Consider the following 21,918-nt stretch of genomic DNA (forward strand, 5'->3'; position numbering starts at 1 on the left):
CCCTTGTATGTTATATAGGACCGCCCTTAATAGATTTCTAGTAATAATTGGTAAACTAACCTAGTATAACTTCAAAGCAAGATTGTATTTACTAGTTAAGATATGTCTTGGCTTGTGTCATCTATTTTTTTTGCAAAATCTGCTCAATAACCAGCATAAGAAAAGGCTAAATAATCAGCACAAGAAAAAGTATAATGCAATAAAACTAGAGGCTCTCAAGAGCCTGTGTCGCTCACCTGACTCTACTTTGGTTTTAGAAATCATGTAAAGATAGATAAAAATCATAACAGATACCCAAATAATGATTGAGGCCAAATTTTGATTAATATTGGTCCCGTTATTTAATAAAATATCCTGGTGGCCATCTTGAACAGTAAATCGGCAACAAAGTAACAACACTTGGTCAGCACTTCATAAGGAACATTCATGCCATGTTTGGTTTCATTCCATTCAGTGGTACTCTAAAAGAAGACATTTGTATGTATTTCCCATAGGGTCCTATGTTAAACTAAGCCCCCCCCCCCCCCCCCCCTAGCGGCCATCTTGGATGATGGATCGGCTACAAAGTAACAACACTTGGTCAGCACCTCATAAGGAACATTCATGCCATGTTTGGTTCAATTCCATTCAGTGGTTCTCTAAAAGAAGACAATTGTATGCATTTCCCATAGGGTCCTATGTTAAACTAAGTCCCCCGCTGTCGGCCATCTTGGATGATGGATCGGCTACAAAGTAACAACACTTGGTCAGCATCTCATAAGGAAGATTCATGCCATGTTTGGTTTCATTCCATTCAGTGGTTCTCTAAAAGATGACATTTGTATGTATTTCCCATAGGTCCTTTGTTAAACTAAGTCCCCTGCTGTCGGCCATCTTGGATGATGGACCGACTGCAAAGTAACAACACTTGGTCAGTACCTCATAAGGAACATTCATGCCATGTTTGGTTTCATTCCATTCAGTGGTTCGCTAAAAGAAGACATTTGTATGTATTTCCCATAGGTCCTTTGTTAAACTAAGTCCCCTGCTGTCGGCCATCTTGGATGATGGACCGACTGCAAAGTAACAACACTTGGTCAGCACCTCATAAGGAACATTCATGCCATGTTTGGTTTCATTCCATTCAGTGGTTCTCTAAAAGAAGACATTTGTATGTATTTCCCATAGGGTCCTATGTAAAACTAAGTCCCCAGCTGGCAGCCATCTTGGATGATGGATCGGCTACAAAGTAACAACACTTGGTCAAAACCTCCTAAGGGACATTCATGCCATGTTTGGTTTCATTCCATTCAGTGGTTCTCTAAAAGAAGACATTTGTATGTATTTCCCATAGGGTCCTATGTTAAACTAAGTCCCCCGCTGGCGGCCATCTTGGATGATGGATCGGCTACAAAGTAACAACACTTGGTCAAAACCTCATAAGGGACATTCATGCCATGTTTGGTTTCATTCCATTCAGTGGTTCTCTAAAAGAAGACATTTGTATGTATTTCCCATAGGGTCCTATGTTAAACTAAGTCCCCCGCTGGCGGCCATCTTGGATGATGGATCGGCTTCAAAGTAACAACACTTGGTCAAAACCTCATAAGGGACATTCATGCCATGTTTGGTTTCATTCCATTCAGTGGTTCTCTAAAAGAAGACATTTGTATGTATTTCCCATAGGGTCCTTTGTTAAACTAAGTCCCCTGCTGGCGGCCATCTTGGATGATGGACCGACTGGAAAGTAAGAACACTTGGTCAGCATCTCATAAGGAACATTCATGCCATGTTTGGTTCCATTCCATTCAGTGGTTCTCTAAAAGAAGACATTTTTATGTATTTCCCATAAGGTCCTATGTTAAACTAAGTCCTCTGCTGGCGGCCATCTTGGATGATGGATCGGCTACAAAGTAACAACACTTGGTCAGCACCTCATAAGGAACATTCATGCCATGTTTGGTTCAATTCCATTCAGTGGTTCTCTAAAAGAAGTCATTTGTATGCATTTCCCATAGGGTCCTATGTTAAACTAAGTCCCCCGCTGGCGGCCATCTTGGATGATGGATCGGCTACAAAGTAACAACACTTGGTCAGCACCTCATAAGGAACATTCATGCCATGTTTTGTTTCATTCCATTCAGTGGTTCTCTAAAAGAAGTCATTTGTATGCATTTCCCATAGGGTCCTATGTTAAACTAAGTCCCCTGCTGGCGGCCATCTTTGATGATGGATCGGCTACAAAGTAACAACACTTGGTCAGTACCTCATAAGGAACATTCATGCCATGTTTGGTTTCATTCCATTCAGTGGTTCTCTAAAAGAAGACATTTGTATGTATTTCCCATAGGGTCCTATGTTAAACTAAGTTCCCCGATGGCGGCCATCTTGGATGATGGATCAGCTACAAAGTAACAACACTTGGTCAGCACCTCATAAGGAACATTCATGCCATGTTTGGTTTCATTCCATTCAGTGGTTCTCTAAAAGAAGTCATTTGTATGCATTTCCCATAGGGTCCTATGTTAAACTAAGTCCCCCGCTGGCGGCCATCTTGGATGATGGATCGGCTACAAAGTAACAACACTTGGTCAGCACCTCATAAGGAACATTCATGCCATGTTTGGTTTCATTCCATTCAGTGGTTCTCTAAAAGAAGTCATTTGTATGCATTTCCCATAGGGTCCTATGTTAAACTAAGTCCCCCGCTGGCGGCCATCTTGGATGATGGATCGGCTACAAAGTAACAACACTTGGTCAGCACCTCATAAGGAACATTCATGCCATGTTTGGTTTCATTCCATACAGTGGTTCTCTAGAAGAAGTTCAAAATGTAAAAAGTTAACGCCGACGACGGACGACGCCGGACGCCAAGTGATGAGAAAAGCTCACTTGGCCCTTCGGGCCAGGTGAGCTAAAAACTATAGATATGTGTTTACCATAAATCCTGTAATATTCGAAGACATCTTTTTCTCCATTTCTTGGTCAGTTGACTTTCGACATTCTGGACAAACCCATAATGGAAGCTGTAAAAAATGAAATTCAAACAAAACTTATTTTTTCATGCAAGAAATCTGCATGCATTTTTTAAAAGCTTCAATACAGAAAATATTTATTGTTCAAATTTACTGAATATTTGCTATGTAAACTACTTTCTTAATAAAGACCAATAAGCATTACACCCAATTTAACATTACAAATATACGAGCTACATTGTAAATACCTGTGTTAATAAGTTTGTTTCAACTGCCCTCTTCTCACAATCAGAATTTTCTATAAGAAAAAAAAAACAATAACACCGAGTTACTGAACATGATAAATTATAATGCAATAATCTTGTTTTATTTCCCTTCAATGTTCTTTTAGAATAATATATTTGTTGTGTTATATACATGAAACATGTTGTAAATCAACATTATACAAAATGTGGGAGTCTTTCTTTTTGTATAGCCTGCCACCTACATATAATAAATGTAAAATTTGTGGTGAATTCTTTGGTATGGGAAAATCAAAAAAGCAGGTGAAAGAACTTCATGTTAGTAGAAGAATCTGAGGAAGTTGTTTAATTTCTGTCAAGCACCTTCATGCATAGCGTGCTTCAATACTTCCATTAATATGTCGTTAATATTACAAAATATGCCTTCAATTCTTTAACAATACCAAGGATCAAATAATAACAATAATCAAATATTCAACATCAATGTCATTAATGCTAGAATTGAATGTATCTTATTTTATTTACCCATTTTATATGCAGCAGCTTCAGGAGGATCTTGTCTTTCGCAGCCACACAACAAACATCTCTCCTTATCTAGGTAAGGGTTAGGTCCACGTGACAGAGATAACAGTTCTAAAGAATCTGCATCATCACTTGCATCCATCAATTTCTCCAATCTTCTCAATGTCTACAACATAACAACAATGTTACTTAAGTCTACAACAGAACAACAATGTTACTTAAGTCTACAACATAACAACAATGTCACTTAAGTCTACAACAGAACAACAATGTCACTTAAGTCTACAACAGAACAACAATATCACTTAAGTCTACAACAGAACAACAATGTCACTTAAGTCTACAACAGAACAACAATATCACTTAAGTCTACAACAGAACAACAATGTCACTTAAGTCTACAACAGAACAACAATATGACTTAAGTCTACAACATAACAACAATGTCACTTAAGTCTACAACATAACAACAATGTTACTTAAGTCTACAACAGAACAACAATATCACTTAAGTCAACAACATAACAACAATGTCACTTAAGTCTACAACAGAACAACTATGTTACTTAAGTCTACATCAGAACAACAATGTCACTTAAGTCTACAACATAACAACTACAACAGAACAACAATATCACTTAGGTCTACAACATAACAACAATGTTACTTAAGTCTACAACAGAACAACAATATCACTTAAGTCTACAAAAGGTTGACAATATCATTTATTGAGTCTATACAGAGTTCTCACAATGGTATTTTGAGTTCCAGTGATTCTGTCATTCTGATGAGTCCAAAGGACAATACATTTGTAACTCCAAGAGTTTCTACCTGACCTTTCTTATTTGGTTATGTTTATAATTACTTCCTCAAGTAAGTCTGATTAATATAGTGTAGCGGGCAGGGGCTTGAAATGCTTGACCCAAAAGTTTTACTCAAAATTATGAGTGTTTTGGAAATTGCTAAGTCAGTATGACAAGATATGATCTGGTCAGTATAATATAGGCATTTGTTAAAAGTAACATATATAAGTTTCTATATTTTATTCATTTTTGAGAATCAGAGATTTTCATTAATATTCAGGATAAACAACAATTTTAAGTAGTAAGATAATTAAATTATAGACTCTTAAATGATATGACAAGAATCTATTCAGTATACATGTAATAATTTATCTCTACACTCAAGAGATGATTAATAAAATCTTCATGATTGCAGGATAACTTTGTCCGTGCAATTCTAAAAAAAAATATAACACTTGCTATTACCAATATAATTGTATGTTGGTATGTTAGAAAAATACATAAAAGGCTGAGTCCTGCTATATTACCAAGAAAATAAATTACCCTTACAGAAAATACTAATTTCAAGTGAATTTAGTCAGAATACCTTTTTCTGACATTTTTGGTTATAGTAATAACTGATACCTCACCAGTTACATAAAAAAATGTTTATTACTATTAGTTATATTCAGAACATTTCCTGAATAAAAACTAACAATGAAATACAGTTTATACCTTACATAAACTGTTTTGTTTATTATAATTTCCAGACCTTTAGGAAATTATCCCTTAATTGCCAAATGTTTTCCTATTTAATTGTATTTATTAAAAAAATAAGACAAACGTTAACAGTAACATGAAATACAATGAACAATTTCAATAATCCTAACTTTAAAAGATAAACTAGAAATAAAGCTTTGCCAGCAATAATACGATAATTAACTTAAAAGATATTCTAAAACAATTTAAAGAACTTTCCGAAATTTACCAAAAGAATAAACTACTTTAAGCAATAGATCAAAAATGTAGGAGTCCGGCTCCTAAGAGTCCGCAAAAACTGAAATATTCCTTTTAACTTAGAAAACGCTAAATTTACTATTTTCCTTTACAATTTAACCCCAAAAAAAATGAAGTTTGTGAGAAAAATTAACCATTTTGACAATAATTACTGATGAGCGAAATAAAATACTAACTGTAACGACCAAAGATTTAAGCAGAACTGACGAACAAGCGTCGAAATTACGTCAATGTTGGATTGTTGGTAAAGTTGGAAAATTGTTGGATCGCGCGCTTGCTGTCCAACGAAATATTTGAAATCTCAAATAAATTACAAAAATCATAATAATATACAATTTTAGTAACAGTCATATAATAAACAAATTTTGCATGGTACTAAACAAATTTCTATAGTAGCTAAAAATACACCAATAAAACTTCACCGGAAGTCACAATACGTAAACAACATTGCCAAAAGTTATGTGTGTCACCGGCTAACCAAAATGACAAATATCAAGGATAGTGAGCATTAACATCTGCAAAACATTGAAGACGTTGACTACAAATACTAAAAGGAATTACAAAGAGTATTTGAAAACAGTTGCCGAAACGTAAAAATAGTGTTTTTATTGAAAAATCGTCCCAAGTGACACATGGGTTCCACTGCGCATGTCAGTACATTTCATTCATAAAATTCAAGCAAGGTGCGTGGATTTACTACGATATTTACTACTATCTACTACAGTTGCTACAATTGGATCATCACAAAAATACAAGACATTCAGTGGATTATTACTATGAACTGGTAAATTATAACATGAACTTCAAATAGTTTATCAAATATTCAAATGACAGTAATTCAATATTTCAAGAAAATCATAATATTGTAATTGTTCTAACTTTACTTAATTAAATGTTAATTAAAACTTATTTGCTTCAATTATGAATATGTTTCAGACTACAATCATTACAAGTAATATAGTACAAGTTATTTCACACAGTTACTGTTTCCTACATAATAAGACTTTCATAAAAAAAATACAGAATATTAAACAATATGCTTTATTAATACAAATTAAAACATACATCAAAAATATCTTCTCCCTGTCTATGTAAACTTACATGTACATCACACATGTCACAATAAAATACATGTACCTTAGTCTTCGTACTCTACAATAGTATATATTCATGTATACAAACAACCAAATCATTGTACTCTTCCTATTCCAAACCCATACAGTATGGATTTTCTCATTGTTGAAGGCTATACTATACCCTGTTGTTGTTAACATTCTTGCCCTTCTGGCTTCAGAGTAACCTTGTTCAAATGACAAACAACTCATACCATATCTTCTTATATTCATATTTTCTATTTAACAAATGTATTTTTTACCTTTACTGCAAGCAATGCATGAAAACGGAAGTCATTACTGGTAAATAAATTGACAAGAAGAATGGTTTCAAGTTTTTTTAAAAGCTATAGGATAGTATCTATGATAATAAGACTCAGATAATGTAACCAGGATGCATCCCAAGGGCATCTCAGTTTTGATATGACGTGTCAAGACAGAAAATCATGCATCCTGGACCCGGTTGTTCATCTCTTGGTTAAATTTTAACCAAGTGTTAAATATCCTAGGTTAAAATTTAACCCGAAGTTATTTTCTGTTGTTCGTCCTGTGGTTAAATCTAACCCTTTGTTAAATCCTTGGCTAAATGGTTCAGATTTAACCTTGCTTCGGGTCTCAGTTAAAATTTTAACCAATGAATAGTTTTGTCTAAATGTATGATTCCCTGTTTAACACCAGATTCGAAAGGTCATTAAATGTTGGATACAACATATTCTTCGTTTTCTACGACCCTTAGTAATCAAAAACTGATTATTACTTTTACAGTCCTTCCCCTTTTTTTTGCATCAAGGTTTAACAAGGATCTCCATAGATGAAATTAATGATTGAGGATTTTTCACCATGACAAAATCTCCCGTCTACAGTGTGGCATGAGGAATGGTGAACAGACTGATATATTGCTTATTATATTTATTTCATTATAGAATAACCAATATTTTCATTAATTGTCATCTGTAACAATTTCAATGTCAAGCCTGCATGGCTCCCTCTTAGTCAAGAATGACCACAAGCTGTCTTTCAGGTTCCCATGTTGTTTTCTTGCTATTTTAGTAATTATTTAGGACTTAAAATTCCATGATTTGCAGCATCAACAACAAGAAGTTTTGTAAAAGGTTGAAGAGAGATTTAGAGGGCAAACGTTTACAACTAAAAACCGGATGTATTAATTTGATTGTAAACTACGAAATGAATTCGGAATTACAATATGAAATTTCTTTAGATTATCAAGTTGCAGTTAATATTCATGTATTTACTTTAAAACTAGTAAAGTGATTCAATATTATCGATAATTGCTGTACTCGTGTTATTTGGCATGAAATTATGTTCAGTTTTATGTCTTATTTTGTAATCGTTTAGAAAGGGGGATGCTGATTGCGTAAGTCAATATAAAAGCATGTGTTCGACTGTTTTTTCATTTTAAATTTTCAGTAGCACTTGCTGAAACGTTATTTAATAATGCAATCAATTGTCTATCTTCATCAAGTGTCAGGTGTATCCATCTACCTGTACAAGTGACTAGCGATCTTTAGCCGGATATCCCCCAGGGCTTTAAAACTGTAATCAGGAAGGACCCTTTGGATTATAATTCAATAAGGGTTATGCAATTACATGCAATTGGTTATAATTGCTAACAAAAAATGGCGGCGGCTAGTGAAATGAAAACAAATTTTGACAATGACAGATAATTTAGCCATGGTGGGGATCAATTGATGATGGCGGAAGATATTTTAATAATATTGGCAGTGCGCCATCATAAAACAGGTCATGGAGATCCCTGGGTTTATATTGACTACCTATCAGACATTTTCCAATGCACATTTTTTTGTCCTGTCATCTTCTATGTAAATAAACAAATTGATGCAGCAAAATTAAACATCTTTTAGTAAGATAATGTATTTCTCAACAGTAATCAAATAATTTACGATCAACGCTTCTTTTCAAACAAAAGGTGCTTTCTGTCAACCGGGTCCAGGAGTCAGGACACAATATGAAACATTTCTGTAAAATGCACAATGAACTTGAACCAGACAAATCTTAAAAACAATGCAGATAAATAAGATTTCTCTTAGATCTAATTATAAATTGTTATCTTCATATTTCAAATAATTCAGAACAAACAAAGTTTATGACAGATAATTCATATCTTCAACGAAATATTTAATGCTATACCATATCTCATATCATGTTCAGGCAACAGCCTGCAACATGGGGTAACACGAATGACAGGGTAAAAAGTCAGTACAAACATGACAAAGAACATGTAGTGCTATGCTGTCAAGCAATCCTCAGATATCATTTACTTTTGATGGAATTTTTTTCAGTTTAGAATAATGTAAATGATTGGGCAAACTTTAAAACAAATATGCAATCGATAAAACTTTCACCAGGATCACTTGTCCTGGACCAACTCTTGGAGACTTTTTGTTTGGAGACATTCCTAAAATATTTCGCTTCAGTCACATGATCAACTTTGTCACTAATACCATTAAAAGCATAATATGCATTGATATATCGTTCTATTTTGAATACCTCACTATCTATTGCTGGAGACAGAATAGTTTCTGAAGGTGAATTGGACAAGTTTGACGCTTCCGTCCCATTTTGAAAAGTCGACGACCGGGGGAGATTCTTGGCAACAAGACTTTTCTTGATTTTTCGACGCTTCGCCTTTTTGTCGTCGGCAGCACTCATATCTAGGAAAGTTATATGCACGTTACTACAAAACTATTGTTTCAAATGTATCAAATATGCTAAAAGACTATCAAAATATGAAATAGTAGTTTGACGGGTGTCCGTCTATCAAATTCAACATGGCGAATATCGGGCAACAATCCCAGAATGCAATTCGTGTATTCCGAATATGGACAAGGGGAGGTTATTCTCGAGACACATCCCTATTATTGCCAGCTGCATACAAAAAAACATAAAAAAGTATGGTTAATAATAAAATTGTATGTAATTCAAAATAAAAGCAAATGCATTTACATATTCTTATTTTATAAGCCCCTCTTCTTCTTCTCGTAGTAAACTTCTCCGTTATCGGAGCACCTATGTCACACTATTAAAAGCCTTTAATTATTGGTTTATAAGTCTGATTACCGTTTTATTTTAATGGTCCTTATCTATTGGCGTCTTAAAACTATACAAAACTGTAAAAAACGTAAATGAATGATATTTACAGTAGTGCATGTAACTATAATTTACATTATGCATATATTTCTTCTTCTTAAGGTACGAAAAACCATCATCTTTTTGAAGATTACTTTCCAGCACATGCCTACATGTGGGGTTGCTTTAAAGTTAATAACATTTTTTCTTTTATTTAGAAATTTAACAATTTATATTTAACAATTAGTTTAATTAGTTGAGAGAAAGTTATAAGGAGGATTCGTGAGTGAGTGCATCCTAAAGTTGTCAGTGGAATTTTGGCTTGAAATTTCGAGTGGCATAGTTTATTCCAATCTTTAATTGTTTGGCAAAAGAATGAGAATTTAAAACTATCTGTGTCGCATTGAAGTTGTCTAGCTGTTTGTGTGTTGATGGATCCGTCTTGTTTTAGACTGGCTTTTTATGAGTATATCTCGCAATGGTACTGCAATTTCATTGATTATATGAATTTGTGCCCGGGAAAACTTGAAGTCTTGTTTTTAATCTGCGTTACAGTATATCCACCAAAAAGGATACACGTGAATCATCCTGGTGGAAAGGTACCCGTAGATTATAAGAAATTGTCAGATTAAGGAAAAATAATTTCCGAAAGAGTAGCCTATGACAAACTAAATATGCAAACAAAGGTTATATGACAGACGAAGAATCAAAGTTTATCAGGTCTATTCAAGTTCGCTTGTTTAGAGATTATTCTCAAATCGAGAATTATTAGTTTCAAAGAATATCAGAATCACGGACAAGATTAGAAAACACAGGTTTGACCCTAGAAAAGTCACGGTACTGAATAAACATCTTTACGACGGTTTAAGATTTTCGATAATAAGGATGTTTTACAATATAAGTAAGATGAACAAAGTCTGTTTCACTGGAATCAATGCCATTTACCAATAAACGCTTTTGAAATTTCATATATTCATGAATGTAAAAAAACACAAACTTGGGTAAGCAAGCTAATTTAAAAATATAGATTGTTTGTTTGTCAATGTTTCTTATCAGCCGTATATGTACAGCATTTCTTTTCATTATAATCTTTTTTAATTTTTAAGTAAATCAGTGGGAAAGTACGGCTTTAAATTCTAAGATACCACCCGAGGTGGAACAAACGAAATTCAGTCATTTGAAGATAAGTTTATTGGACAGCGAAACCCATAGTGCCTGGAAGATACACGTATAAGTTAAAACAAAGCGAAACTTTGTCATACAATCTCTGGACGATATATATGCGTACATTAAAAGAAAAGGAACAAAGCGAAAATTACAGTCTCAGGAAGATATGTGCACGAATTAAAAGAAATGGAACAAAGCGAAATTAACCGACAGTCCCAGGAAGATATATGCATAAATTAAAAGAAACGGAACAAAGCGAAAACTACAGTCTCAGGAAGATATGTGCGCGAATTATAAAAAAAGGAACAAAGCGAAACCTACAGTCTAAGGTAGATATATGTATAAATTAAAAGATTACAGAACAAAGCGAAACCTATACAGTCTCAGGAAGATATATGCATAATTTAAAAGAAACGGAACAAAGCGAAACCTATACAGTCTCAGGAAGATAGATGTATAGATTAAAAGAAACGGAACGAAGCGAAACCTACAGTCTCAGGTAGATATATGTATAAATTAAAAGATTACATAACAAAGCGAAACCTATACAGTCTCAGGAAGATAGATGTATAGATTAAAAGAAACGGAACAAAGCGAAACCTACAGTCTCAGAAAGATATATGTATAAATTAAAAAAACACATAACAATGCGAAACCTACTGTCTCAGGAAGATATATGTATAAATTAAAAGAAACGGAACAAAGCGAAACCTATAGTCTCAAGAAGGTATATATATATAAAAAAAAAAACTACAGTCGCTGATTTCTGTCATGTCTCGGCTTCTTGTTAAAGGTCTCTGTTGGTTGTATAATCACTCAAGTAACAGTCCATGTATCATCATTGACCTCCCTAAATTTTGGTTGACGAGGAAGCCAATATATAGTATAGGAACCTTCAAATGTTCAGAGGAGGCCTATAAAGAGAGAGTTGTTGTACTGATATGACTGTCTTCTTTGAATCGGTGGAACGCCCGGCCTTGAATGTAGAGGAACTTATTATTTCCTTCTCAAGATATTCCGTATAGTTTTGACGTCATACCACTGCCACATACTTGGCTTCTTTGTCGGCAAGTACGAACACAAAACGCTTTGAAAGTACTTGGAGTTCATTACTGACCCTAAAAATTGACGTATTATTAATCCATTTACTAATTTCTAAATTATTTCGAAGATGATGCACCCATTACATATTTATTTATTAAAAAGAGAATCGAATGATTTTTATCAGATTTGTCCCGTTTACACAATTTTTTACTATATGACTTTAATTATATACCTGGTAACACTCTTTCCAATTCATTTTCGATGGTGGACCATATTTTGGTCTTTTCAGAAAGTTTATAACCTCTCGTTCTTGAACGAAGCTGTGGTCCCCTGTAATAACCTGATCAAAAGAATGCTTCATGCACATTGACTTATATAAAATAAGGATATGTGATATAATTGCTTATGAGACAACTATCCTACAGAGTCCAAATGACGTAGATTTAATCGACTATAGGTAACCACACGGCCTTCAACAATGAGCAAAACACATACTGTATAGTATACAGTGTATACAAAGCTGTGAAAAGGCCCCGACATGACAAAATGTAAAACAATTCAAATGAAAAAAAAATCAACAACCTGGTTAACGACCAAAAACAAAACAAAAACAAACAAATATAACAGACAGCAAACAACGACAGCTCCTGTATGACAGGCTCCTGACTTCGGACGGACGCTTGTATATTTTGACGGGGTTAAACAGGTTTACTAAGATGCTAACATACATTTTATGGATTTTCAACGTTTGAAATATGGTAATCAAATTGTAACTACAGACACAAAACTAAACAATATAGGAGAAGATCCTCATCTAGTATTTTCATCCTTGGTCAGTAGACTGACAAAGAATACACAAGAGAAAATACAATAAAAAAGATTATTGAAATGACTTAAATCAAACTCAAAATATTTTAACATCATACCGTTCTACAGTCTTGTACTTGCTGCTATACTTCAAAAAAGATTTCAAACACCAACGTAATTAAAAGCACAGTAAGCCATGATCTTGTTCAGTAACCACAATGATGAGGTGGACAGGGGGTCCCTGATTCCCACTTACCTACCCCCAACTCCCACTTCCCTTCCCCTCTACTCCCAATTCCCTCACCCTTCTCCCACTTCCCCCTTACTCCCAGACAAAAATCTGTCAATTTTTTCCCCCAGAATATCCCTTTTTATTACTCTCCCTCTTTCCCTGTTCCCATCCCCCTGACTCCCGCTTCCCTTCCCCTAAATCCCACTTCCCGCCCCTCATTCCCATGTTCCCTTACCCATGCATGTCGACCCCCTCCACAATAAACTGCACAGACTTCAAATGCAGAAAAGCAACATGAATGCATGAATGAATGAATACTTTATTGCAGAAAGCATTAAATACGCTATAGAGACGAAAAATATTTACAAGAGATGCGAAAGATACCAAAGGGACATTCAAACTCATAAGTCGAAAGCAAACTGACAAAATGCCATGGCAAAAAAATGAAGAAAAAAAGACAAGCAACAGTACACAAACCACACAACAGAGAAAACTAAAGACTGAACAACACGAACCCCACCAAAAACCAGGGATGATATCAGGTGCTCCAGATGCAGATCCTGCTCCACGTGCGACACCCTTTACAACATGACAATTGATAAACATCAGAGAGCAATACATAAAATGCATAATAAGAAAACAAACAACATTAAGTAATAATATGTGATCTGATTGACCATGCAGATTTTATGTAATTACACAATTTCCTTATAAGTAAAACAGACGTAAATTTAAATTAATAATGTTATTCAATAGTGTCTGACCAAGAACAATATTTTTTTGCAAATGTTTAGGCCTAATTGATCTAAAGGCAGAGCATTCAAGTAAAAAGTGGTATTTGCTTTCAACACACTGCATATTACAATATTTGCATCAAAGTTATTCTCTAGACATATCCCTATATCTTCTAAATAATCTTCTAACCTATATTCAAACTTCATATTCGTATAACTACTAAGATTTTCGTCCCTTTCTTCAGATGACAACCAGCTTTGCATATACATTTTACTGATACATATATGTAATTCTATTCTTAAAAAACATCAATAAATATATCAATATGTACATTTCGAATTTCTGACTGTCGATACCATATATAATTAAGGCCACTATCAAATAATAAATGACGTACATCAGAAGCCCAGTTTGTTATACCGCTATTTGCATCTTCAAGTAACAAGTTAAAAACATCATATACAATTGGTGTTTTGTTGGTTAAGATATTTAACCAGTATTTAAGAATTCTAAATTTTCTCAAAAAATACAGAGGAAAATGGTCCAATTCTCCATATACGAAACAGTTGGGCACTTTTTGGTATTGCTTCAAACAATAAATTTTCGAATTGATTTCTATTCTAAAATATACCAGACGCAGTGATTGAACAACAACAGAATACTTTAACTATCATGCACTCTATCAGCCAATTCATTTACTTCCAAGCGTAAATTTTGAAATGGCAACTATATGGTTACCGTTAAAAACTGGATGCGAAATACATTTTTTTATTACCCAGCTGTAAAAGCGTTTCTTGTAATGGACATTAAAATCCATTCTTATATAAATCAGCGATATCAATGGAAACAAAGTATTTCAAGGTATGCATGTCCATGCATTCAATAAGACGGGGCCAACAGAATATCAACAACGATATGGAAAAGTAATATCCACAAAAATGCACGAATTTATTTTTAAAATGGCATGATGCATTGCTTTCATTTCGAGACAAAGTACTGAATATTTCTTTTTGTGAAAATTTCATCTTTCCGTATAGTCTTGAGAAATATCGAACTTGTCAATCATCCAGGGACCTATTTCATTGTTGGATTAATAATACTTAACTTACTATTTTATTTATCGGTGGTCTTGGCCATGTTTAATATTGTATAGAGGCCATTATATAAGCAGAAACAAAACTCAGTTTTTAATCCTTTTTATTCAAGTTTTTACAACATCAGCTCGTAAACAAAACTTATCTGTTTTTACTCTACACATATAGTTCAAATATAATATCTATATGTCCACAGCTCCATTATGATATACCACATCCTATACAAAAGTAAACTTTTCTAGACATTACTTGTATGTACATGTAACTATAAATATCACTGTATCATCACTGACTCCTATAACTGTTTCGTTGAAAGATGCATTTGTATTGTTTATAAGGTAATAAGTCCCAATGATGTCACATTTACCATGCAGTGGATTGTACAGAAACATCCTGCACACAGAGGGGTATTCAATGCAATGTGCAACACAGCCAGTTGGTCGGGACACGTATCTAAATGACTTGATTGGTTCGTCCATACCTAGAAGTACTTCACTAGTGGCCACCTTTCGTCCATGTGCTATTTTCTTGGTTCCATTTACTCCTGTAAATATATAAAACCATGATTTAGAAAAGACTTGTTTTATTGTTTAATTTTGCACCTAAAACGGTTCACATCCGATATTGTAAATTTGTACTTGGTGCCACTAAATATGCTTCTAACAATGCCAGTATGGCAGAACTTGGTCGCTACCCGATTTCTATACTTGTCATTTTGCAGTCTGTTAAATACTGGCTATATTTAAATAAAAGTCCCACTTTTGATTTTTTCAAAATTAGCATATATTACAAAAATAAGGAGATGAGGTATGATTGCCAATGAGACAACTATCCACCAAAGTTCAAATAAAGTGGATGTAAGCAATTATAGACAACCGTACGGCCTTCAACAATGAGAAAATCCCATACCGTACAGTCGACTATAAAAGGCCCCGACATGAAAAATATGAAACAATTCAATTGAGAAAACTAACGGTCTCATTTATAACAAAACAATTAACGAAAAACAAATATGACAGACATGTACCAACGACAACCACTGAACTAGGCTCCTGACTTGGGACAGCTAGGCACATAAAGAATGTGGCGGGGTTAAATATGTTTGTGAGCGCTCAACCCTCCCCTAACCTTGGACAGTTGTATAACAGCACAACACAAGAACAAACCATAAAAATCAGCTGAAAAAGGCTAAACTCATCAGATCAATACAAAGAAGAAAAACATCAAACATACGTGGCAGGATATTTATCCATCCCTCTTCCCTAACAACAAAGAGAACACTAAGTACAGATCTGAGAGTACTCGCAGTTACTGACAGCTAGTTCAAAGCCAATAACAACTGATAAAAAAATCATGTATCTAAGACTAAAATACCAATCGGTACACACCCAACATCCAATGGATTTAGTGTAAAAACGTCATTAACATGCAGTCAGTGAAAAACATGACCTTGTGCAATGCCAAAATAAAGGTATCGACAGACTAGGATGTACTTAGGTGAAATTTAGAAATCTAGAATTTAAAATCAATACTATAAGTCATGAGCATTAGGTAAGGAACAAAAATAAATAAGCTAAAAATATTGATAGGTTATGGAGCTCTTTTTCAAGATATTTATTTTTTTTTAAATGGCGGTAAAAGGCTGACTCGGACTTTTACCTTATATTTGCATTGGTATTATTTGGGTCTCGAATCGAAAGAAAAGAAATCTAGGATCTGCTTAAATTTTGGTAAATGACTTTTATGAGCTATTGAAGTCTTATATGAAAAGAAAATGGGTGTTATGGGGCAAAATATTTTACACTGCATCGTAGAAAAAAAAACCAAGGAATCCGAACATCTGTCACAAATTCCTAAACCTGACCTAAGTTCATCCTTAAAGTGCATATGTGTATAACAAAACTATTTAATATGATTTAAATTTACTGATAACAAAATCCATATTAATACCAATAAAAACAATATTCAAAGATCTAATTACAGTATTGAATTGGTAACCTTTTAGAATAAGTTTACCCGGATCGTCAATCGAAGAAGTTGATTGTACCTTTCTATGTACCTTTAGGGGCCTCGGTGGCCGAGTGGTCTAAGTAGTTACTACTGTAATCACTAGCCAGTCAACACTGAGGTTGTGAGTTCGAACCCCGCTCGTGCGGGTGCACTCGACTGCAATATTAATTGACTAGGATTGTCAGTTTTCATATCGAAGGTCGGTGGTTTTCTCCGGGCTATCCGGCTTCCTCCACCAATAAAAACTGGCCGCCACGAAATAGTCCAAAAGCGGTGCTTAAAAGTGGCGTTAAACACCTAAAATCAAATCAAATCCATGTACCTTTAACAAACACATTTTTCAGTGTCTAAAATTCATTGGTTTTGGCCATATCTTGAATTATAAGGGAACACTGTCAAAAGAAAAACTCACATCTGCAGTGAAAAATTGATCATACAAGAAAGGTATGACAAATATTTCTTTTTACGTTTATCTGGTGAAGACCAACACAAATTACGTACATATTACAAGCTAAAAAAGGAATATAAACCTGAGACTTATGCAAAGTTGAATGTCTCGAAACAAAATATAAGACAATTTTGTAAATTAAGAATTTCTAACAATAATTCAGACATCGAAAAAGGCAGATATGATAATACATCTTTAGGTCAAAGAAAATGTAAACATTAAATTAATAACAAAATTGAAGATGAGTTTCATGCAATCTTTATCAAGACGATAGGGAAAAGTTTTATGATGACATTGTTAACATTATACTTAGTTTTTGTAATTTTATAGATTTAATAAATTAAATTATCTAATGAACTGTACTAAGACTGATGTTTTCGACAGATTTCTAATATATATAGATACCTGTACCATAATAAAAATTCATCAGTGGCAATGATTACATAATTGGTGTATGTGTTTTGTCTTTTGTTTGTTGTAGGTGCCAAAATTATTATTTCTTTTTTTCTATGTTTATATGTATTTCAGCGATGATCCTTTTGTACTGGATTGTATACTGAATGAAATTAGTAATTTAGTTTATATAGACATTTAGGTGATTTAACTTTTTTGATAACTAATGATAAATCTGGTCTTAAGTTGTAAAGTTATGGAATATTTGTGTCACAGATAATCACGGACATATTCCACTGTTTGTAGCCGCATCCCCGTCCCTGTCCCCTGATTTGGGGAGTTCACCCCGTGTTGATCTTTCTTTATAGTTTTTTTTTTGTAATGTTTATCTTGATAAACTATGTATACGTTGTAGCTGGTACTATTATACTATGTATACGTTGTAACTGGGACTATTATACTATGTATACGTTGTAGCTGGTACTATTATACTATGTATACGTTGTAGCTGGGACTATTATACTATGTATACGTTGTAGCTGGTACTATTATACTATGTATACATTGTAGCTGGGACTATTATACTATGTATACGTTGTAGCTGGTACTATTATACTATGTATACGTTGTAGCTGGTACTATTATACTATGTATACGTTGTAGCTGGTACTATTATACTATGTTATGTCCCAGGTTGTAGTAACAAAACATGGCTTTATGTATTGGTTGTCTTTCATCGGGTTTTTTTATTGCCATTGTTTGGTGTGTCTTTCTTCGACTTATGTTTTTTTAATATCCACTTGGTACTTTATACCTCCTCTTTTACAAAAAAAACATCATTCAATATAAAACTATTTCAGAACTTTCAAAGATTTTCCCCCTCCAAAATATGTTATTTCTGCATTATAACTATAACTAATACATTAGTACATTAACCTTGTTGCAAAAAATAATAATAATGTATAATTCCTAAATGGTTATAAAGCACTAACAGCGAACAGATCATTAAATTGGATAATTAGATTCTTATGATGTCATGTCGGTTAGTTTCAATGGTGGATGAATTTGAACCGTGACGGTTCGGGTGTACCATTATTTTATTTATAACTCTATAATGTATCATTAGATTGAGTGCATATTGTCAATTTTGCCATCATACTTGTAAATTCGAGCAAGCGTTTAATGCTATTATGGAAATCGACCACTGAAGTGGTCAGTGCAGATAGACCATTGGGCCACCAAGGCTCCAAAGAAATACATGTTAAATTATAAAACAAACTTTCATTAAAATATACTTTAAGTGATTTTTTGTACTGTGCATGCATAAACAGGAATTACAGAATAAGATACCAACCTTCAATACATCCACAAAGAATGCAGATAACTAATCCCAGACATTCAAACTTACGATCCCGTGTACATGGTGTAGATGTTTTCATTTTGAATACTGAAAAAAATGTGCTTTAACCGTGTACTGTGTTTCGACTTTATTTTGCATTCGCTGCATTATTTATATCATTCGTAACTATGTGCTTAAATTCATATAATTCTGATTTCTCTGTGAAATAACAATGCATGATCCAATCAAGCTGAATAATTCAGAATTTATTTTAACAATATATTACAAATGAATCAATTGAATCTTTCAACAACTTCAGACAAATTTCCAATCGGAACAATAGTGCAATGTGACATATAATATTATAAAGTAATCTCTAATTCTCATTAATGATATCATTAATGTTCAAATTACACTTTCGATTATATTCATTGCTCGTCTTTTGTTACATAAATGGAATCATAATTTCACATAGAGGAAAACGTAGCACCGGAGACATATGGTATTATACGTCTCTGGTAGCACATTGTAATGCGAATAATTAGTCAAAACATTACCCCCCTTTTTTCGATAGAAACAATGCATCTTTTTGTGTATAATAGATTATATGATAAGGTAGAATGATTACAGACTTTTTCACACAATTTTAATTGATTGTATCTCTGGAATCGCTTTCTGCACATATCATTCTTTTTATAATTAGCTATATATATATATATAGATAATGTTTAAAATTTGAATAGAAATTATTATATACGAATATAGCTTACTGTTTACGCCAATGAAACAGCAGTCCAAGGGCATAAACTAAAAAATAATCTACAGTTGAGGCGGACATATATAAATATATATGGATGGATCTGTCGTAGAGTTGTCACTTGCGGTTTAAATTAGACGTACTTATCAAAATGATTATTTCTGTGACTGTATCTTACGATCCTTTACGATAGATATTTATCTGCAATCAATTCCATCTTCATGCTTAATATATCATGTACTGTGATACAACTCTAGATTCTACTGACGAGGAAAGGTAACACTAGGCCACCGAAAGCTGAATTATTAAGCTCAGTCTAGGTGGCGCCGCCCAATGGTCTAGAGCGCTGGACACAGTGCAGGTGGTGTTGTCTCGATATCCTAGTAGCATGAGTTCGTATCCCGGCGTGGGAAGAACAAAATTTGTTTCCGCAAATTTGCAGATTTAACATTGTTGTACTGCCGGATATTTAGAGTAATTATATATATAGTCTTCAACAAATAGTCAAATGCAAACGGCAACTAAATATACATGTATATATAAGTTCTAAATCGTCCATAGTCTAGAAAATTGTGTTTCAGCAGAAACTATCACAGTGTTAAAACTGATGATAAGCGTATCTCTCTTTAAAATAACCTTTATTTTTAATTACTTAAAGAAAACTATAATTAAAAAAATAGAACAAAAACGGATTTTGTCCGGGACTGACCTGCTTTTTAATAATTTTAGGCTGGTTCTTTCACTCGCAACATACGGGTGTTAGAGCCAAACAGATAAAGTACAGGGAACCAGAATATTCTTTCGGAACACTGTGACCCAAGAAGTACCGGGATGGCGGATTTTTCGACTTGCCAGGTTTTTGAACTCCCAAATTTAATACAAATCAAAACTGATTTAATCAGGGCAAACAAAGAATGTTCACGGCGTAAACTACTTAACAGTGCTAAATGGTAAAATTTCATGCAGCTTTCTGTGTATTAGAATATGTCATGAGCAACAAAATTTCCAGGATACTTTTAATATTTTGTTCTTTACCAAGTGTGCAAACCATGTTTGGTTTTTGACCAATAGATACTTGTTTGTTTTACCTGTAAGCTGCATAATCCCTTAAGGGATTCGGATTCCAGAGTTTCTGATTAAGCAGGTCTCTCAATCCCTTTCCTATTAACTCTATTCTGGAAATTTTCGCTTTCATGTGGATTCAGCCCACATTCAGGATAATTTTTAAGAGATAAATTAGTCCTGGTAAAATGTGTCCATGCGGACAAATAACACCAGTATAAAAAAAGTCCATAGTTACAGAATTTACTAGTTTAGTCCGATGTCAATATTTTATGTCCCCAAACTAATTTTCCTAGGAATTCGTGTCCATGTCATAAATATTCCTAGGTTATATAAACGTCCATGTCCTTTATTTTAATAAGAATATTTGTAATGAAAGAAATCGTTTATATGTAAACAATGGAATTTTTAATTCTTATGATTTCATGTTGCAGTGTTCTCCTGATAAACATAGAAATTTTAAATACCATCTAGTTTGTAAAAATGATAGCATCACATCCATAACACAATTTTTAAGAAAATCAATTCAGATAGCATCACATTACCATGATGCTAAAAGGCTCTGGGGAGAACACTGTTGTTTAACAGTTGTGCATTAATCTTTTAATAAATTTTATAAGCCAAGACTAATTTTCTTATGAATTCATGTCCAGGTCACTAATTTTCCCAGGTAAATACGTCCATTTTCTTTATTTTTACAGGAAAATTTGTAATGAAAGAAATAATTTACATGTAAACAAAGGAAATTTTAATTGTTATATGTATTTAAATTGTTGAACAGTTATGCACTAATATTTCACTATTTTATTAAAATATGGGTGATTTTTTTAATAAACAGACTTTTTTTCCTAGGAAAATAGATATCACAGACTTTTATTATGTACATAATTACAAATGTTAGTAAAATATGTCTGGCACTTATTTTCCTAGGAAAATTTATCCTGGGACTTACAAACAACGTTAAATTATTGTCAAAGACATGATTACCTCTGGAAAAAAGTCTGGCTGACAAATTTTACCACCGCACCGACTTTACTGTTACAAATGTACCCTTTTGTTGTTCCTATGTTAATCATATGGAAATTTTATAAAA

At 33.6% G+C, this 21,918-nt stretch overlaps 2 protein-coding genes and 1 long non-coding RNA gene across 6 annotated transcripts in view; 1 reads left to right on the forward strand and 2 right to left on the reverse strand.

The window, feature by feature from the left end:
* LOC127733930 (protein FAM193A-like) overlaps window positions 1-9,456 on the reverse strand; it is a 38,352-nt gene extending 28,896 nt beyond the window's left edge. For both annotated transcript variants that reach the window (XM_052243406.1, XM_052243405.1), the window contains exons 1-4: window positions 9,159-9,456; window positions 3,722-3,884; window positions 3,203-3,252; window positions 2,919-3,005 (exon numbers count right to left, since the gene is read on the reverse strand). In XM_052243406.1, coding sequence (XP_052099366.1) covers window positions 2,919-3,005; window positions 3,203-3,252; window positions 3,722-3,884; window positions 9,159-9,320 — 462 coding nt within the window. In that variant the 5' untranslated portion in view covers window positions 9,321-9,456. The remainder of the gene's footprint in view (window positions 1-2,918; window positions 3,006-3,202; window positions 3,253-3,721; window positions 3,885-9,158) is intronic.
* LOC127733941 (uncharacterized) lies at window positions 205-2,900 on the reverse strand. The gene is made up of 3 exons (XR_007997297.1): window positions 2,412-2,900; window positions 1,914-2,079; window positions 205-1,083 (listed from the first exon to the last, which is right to left on the reverse strand). It is a non-coding gene; the product is annotated as an uncharacterized LOC127733941 (long non-coding RNA).
* Window positions 9,457-20,125: 10,669 nt separating the features above from the next.
* LOC127733933 (cell division cycle protein 23 homolog) overlaps window positions 20,126-21,918 on the forward strand; it is a 36,507-nt gene continuing 34,714 nt past the window's right edge. For all 3 annotated transcript variants that reach the window (XR_007997296.1, XM_052243413.1, XM_052243414.1), the window contains exons 1-2: window positions 20,126-20,237; window positions 20,493-20,713. Coding sequence is in view for 2 of the 3 variants with exons in the window: in XM_052243413.1 (XP_052099373.1) it covers window positions 20,595-20,713 (119 nt within the window). In the remaining variant the exon portion in view is untranslated. The remainder of the gene's footprint in view (window positions 20,238-20,492; window positions 20,714-21,918) is intronic.

This window comes from Mytilus californianus, unplaced genomic scaffold (genome assembly GCF_021869535.1).
Source record: "Mytilus californianus isolate M0D057914Y unplaced genomic scaffold, xbMytCali1.0.p SCAF_3, whole genome shotgun sequence".
NCBI classification, from domain to species: Eukaryota; Metazoa; Mollusca; class Bivalvia; order Mytilida; family Mytilidae; genus Mytilus; species Mytilus californianus.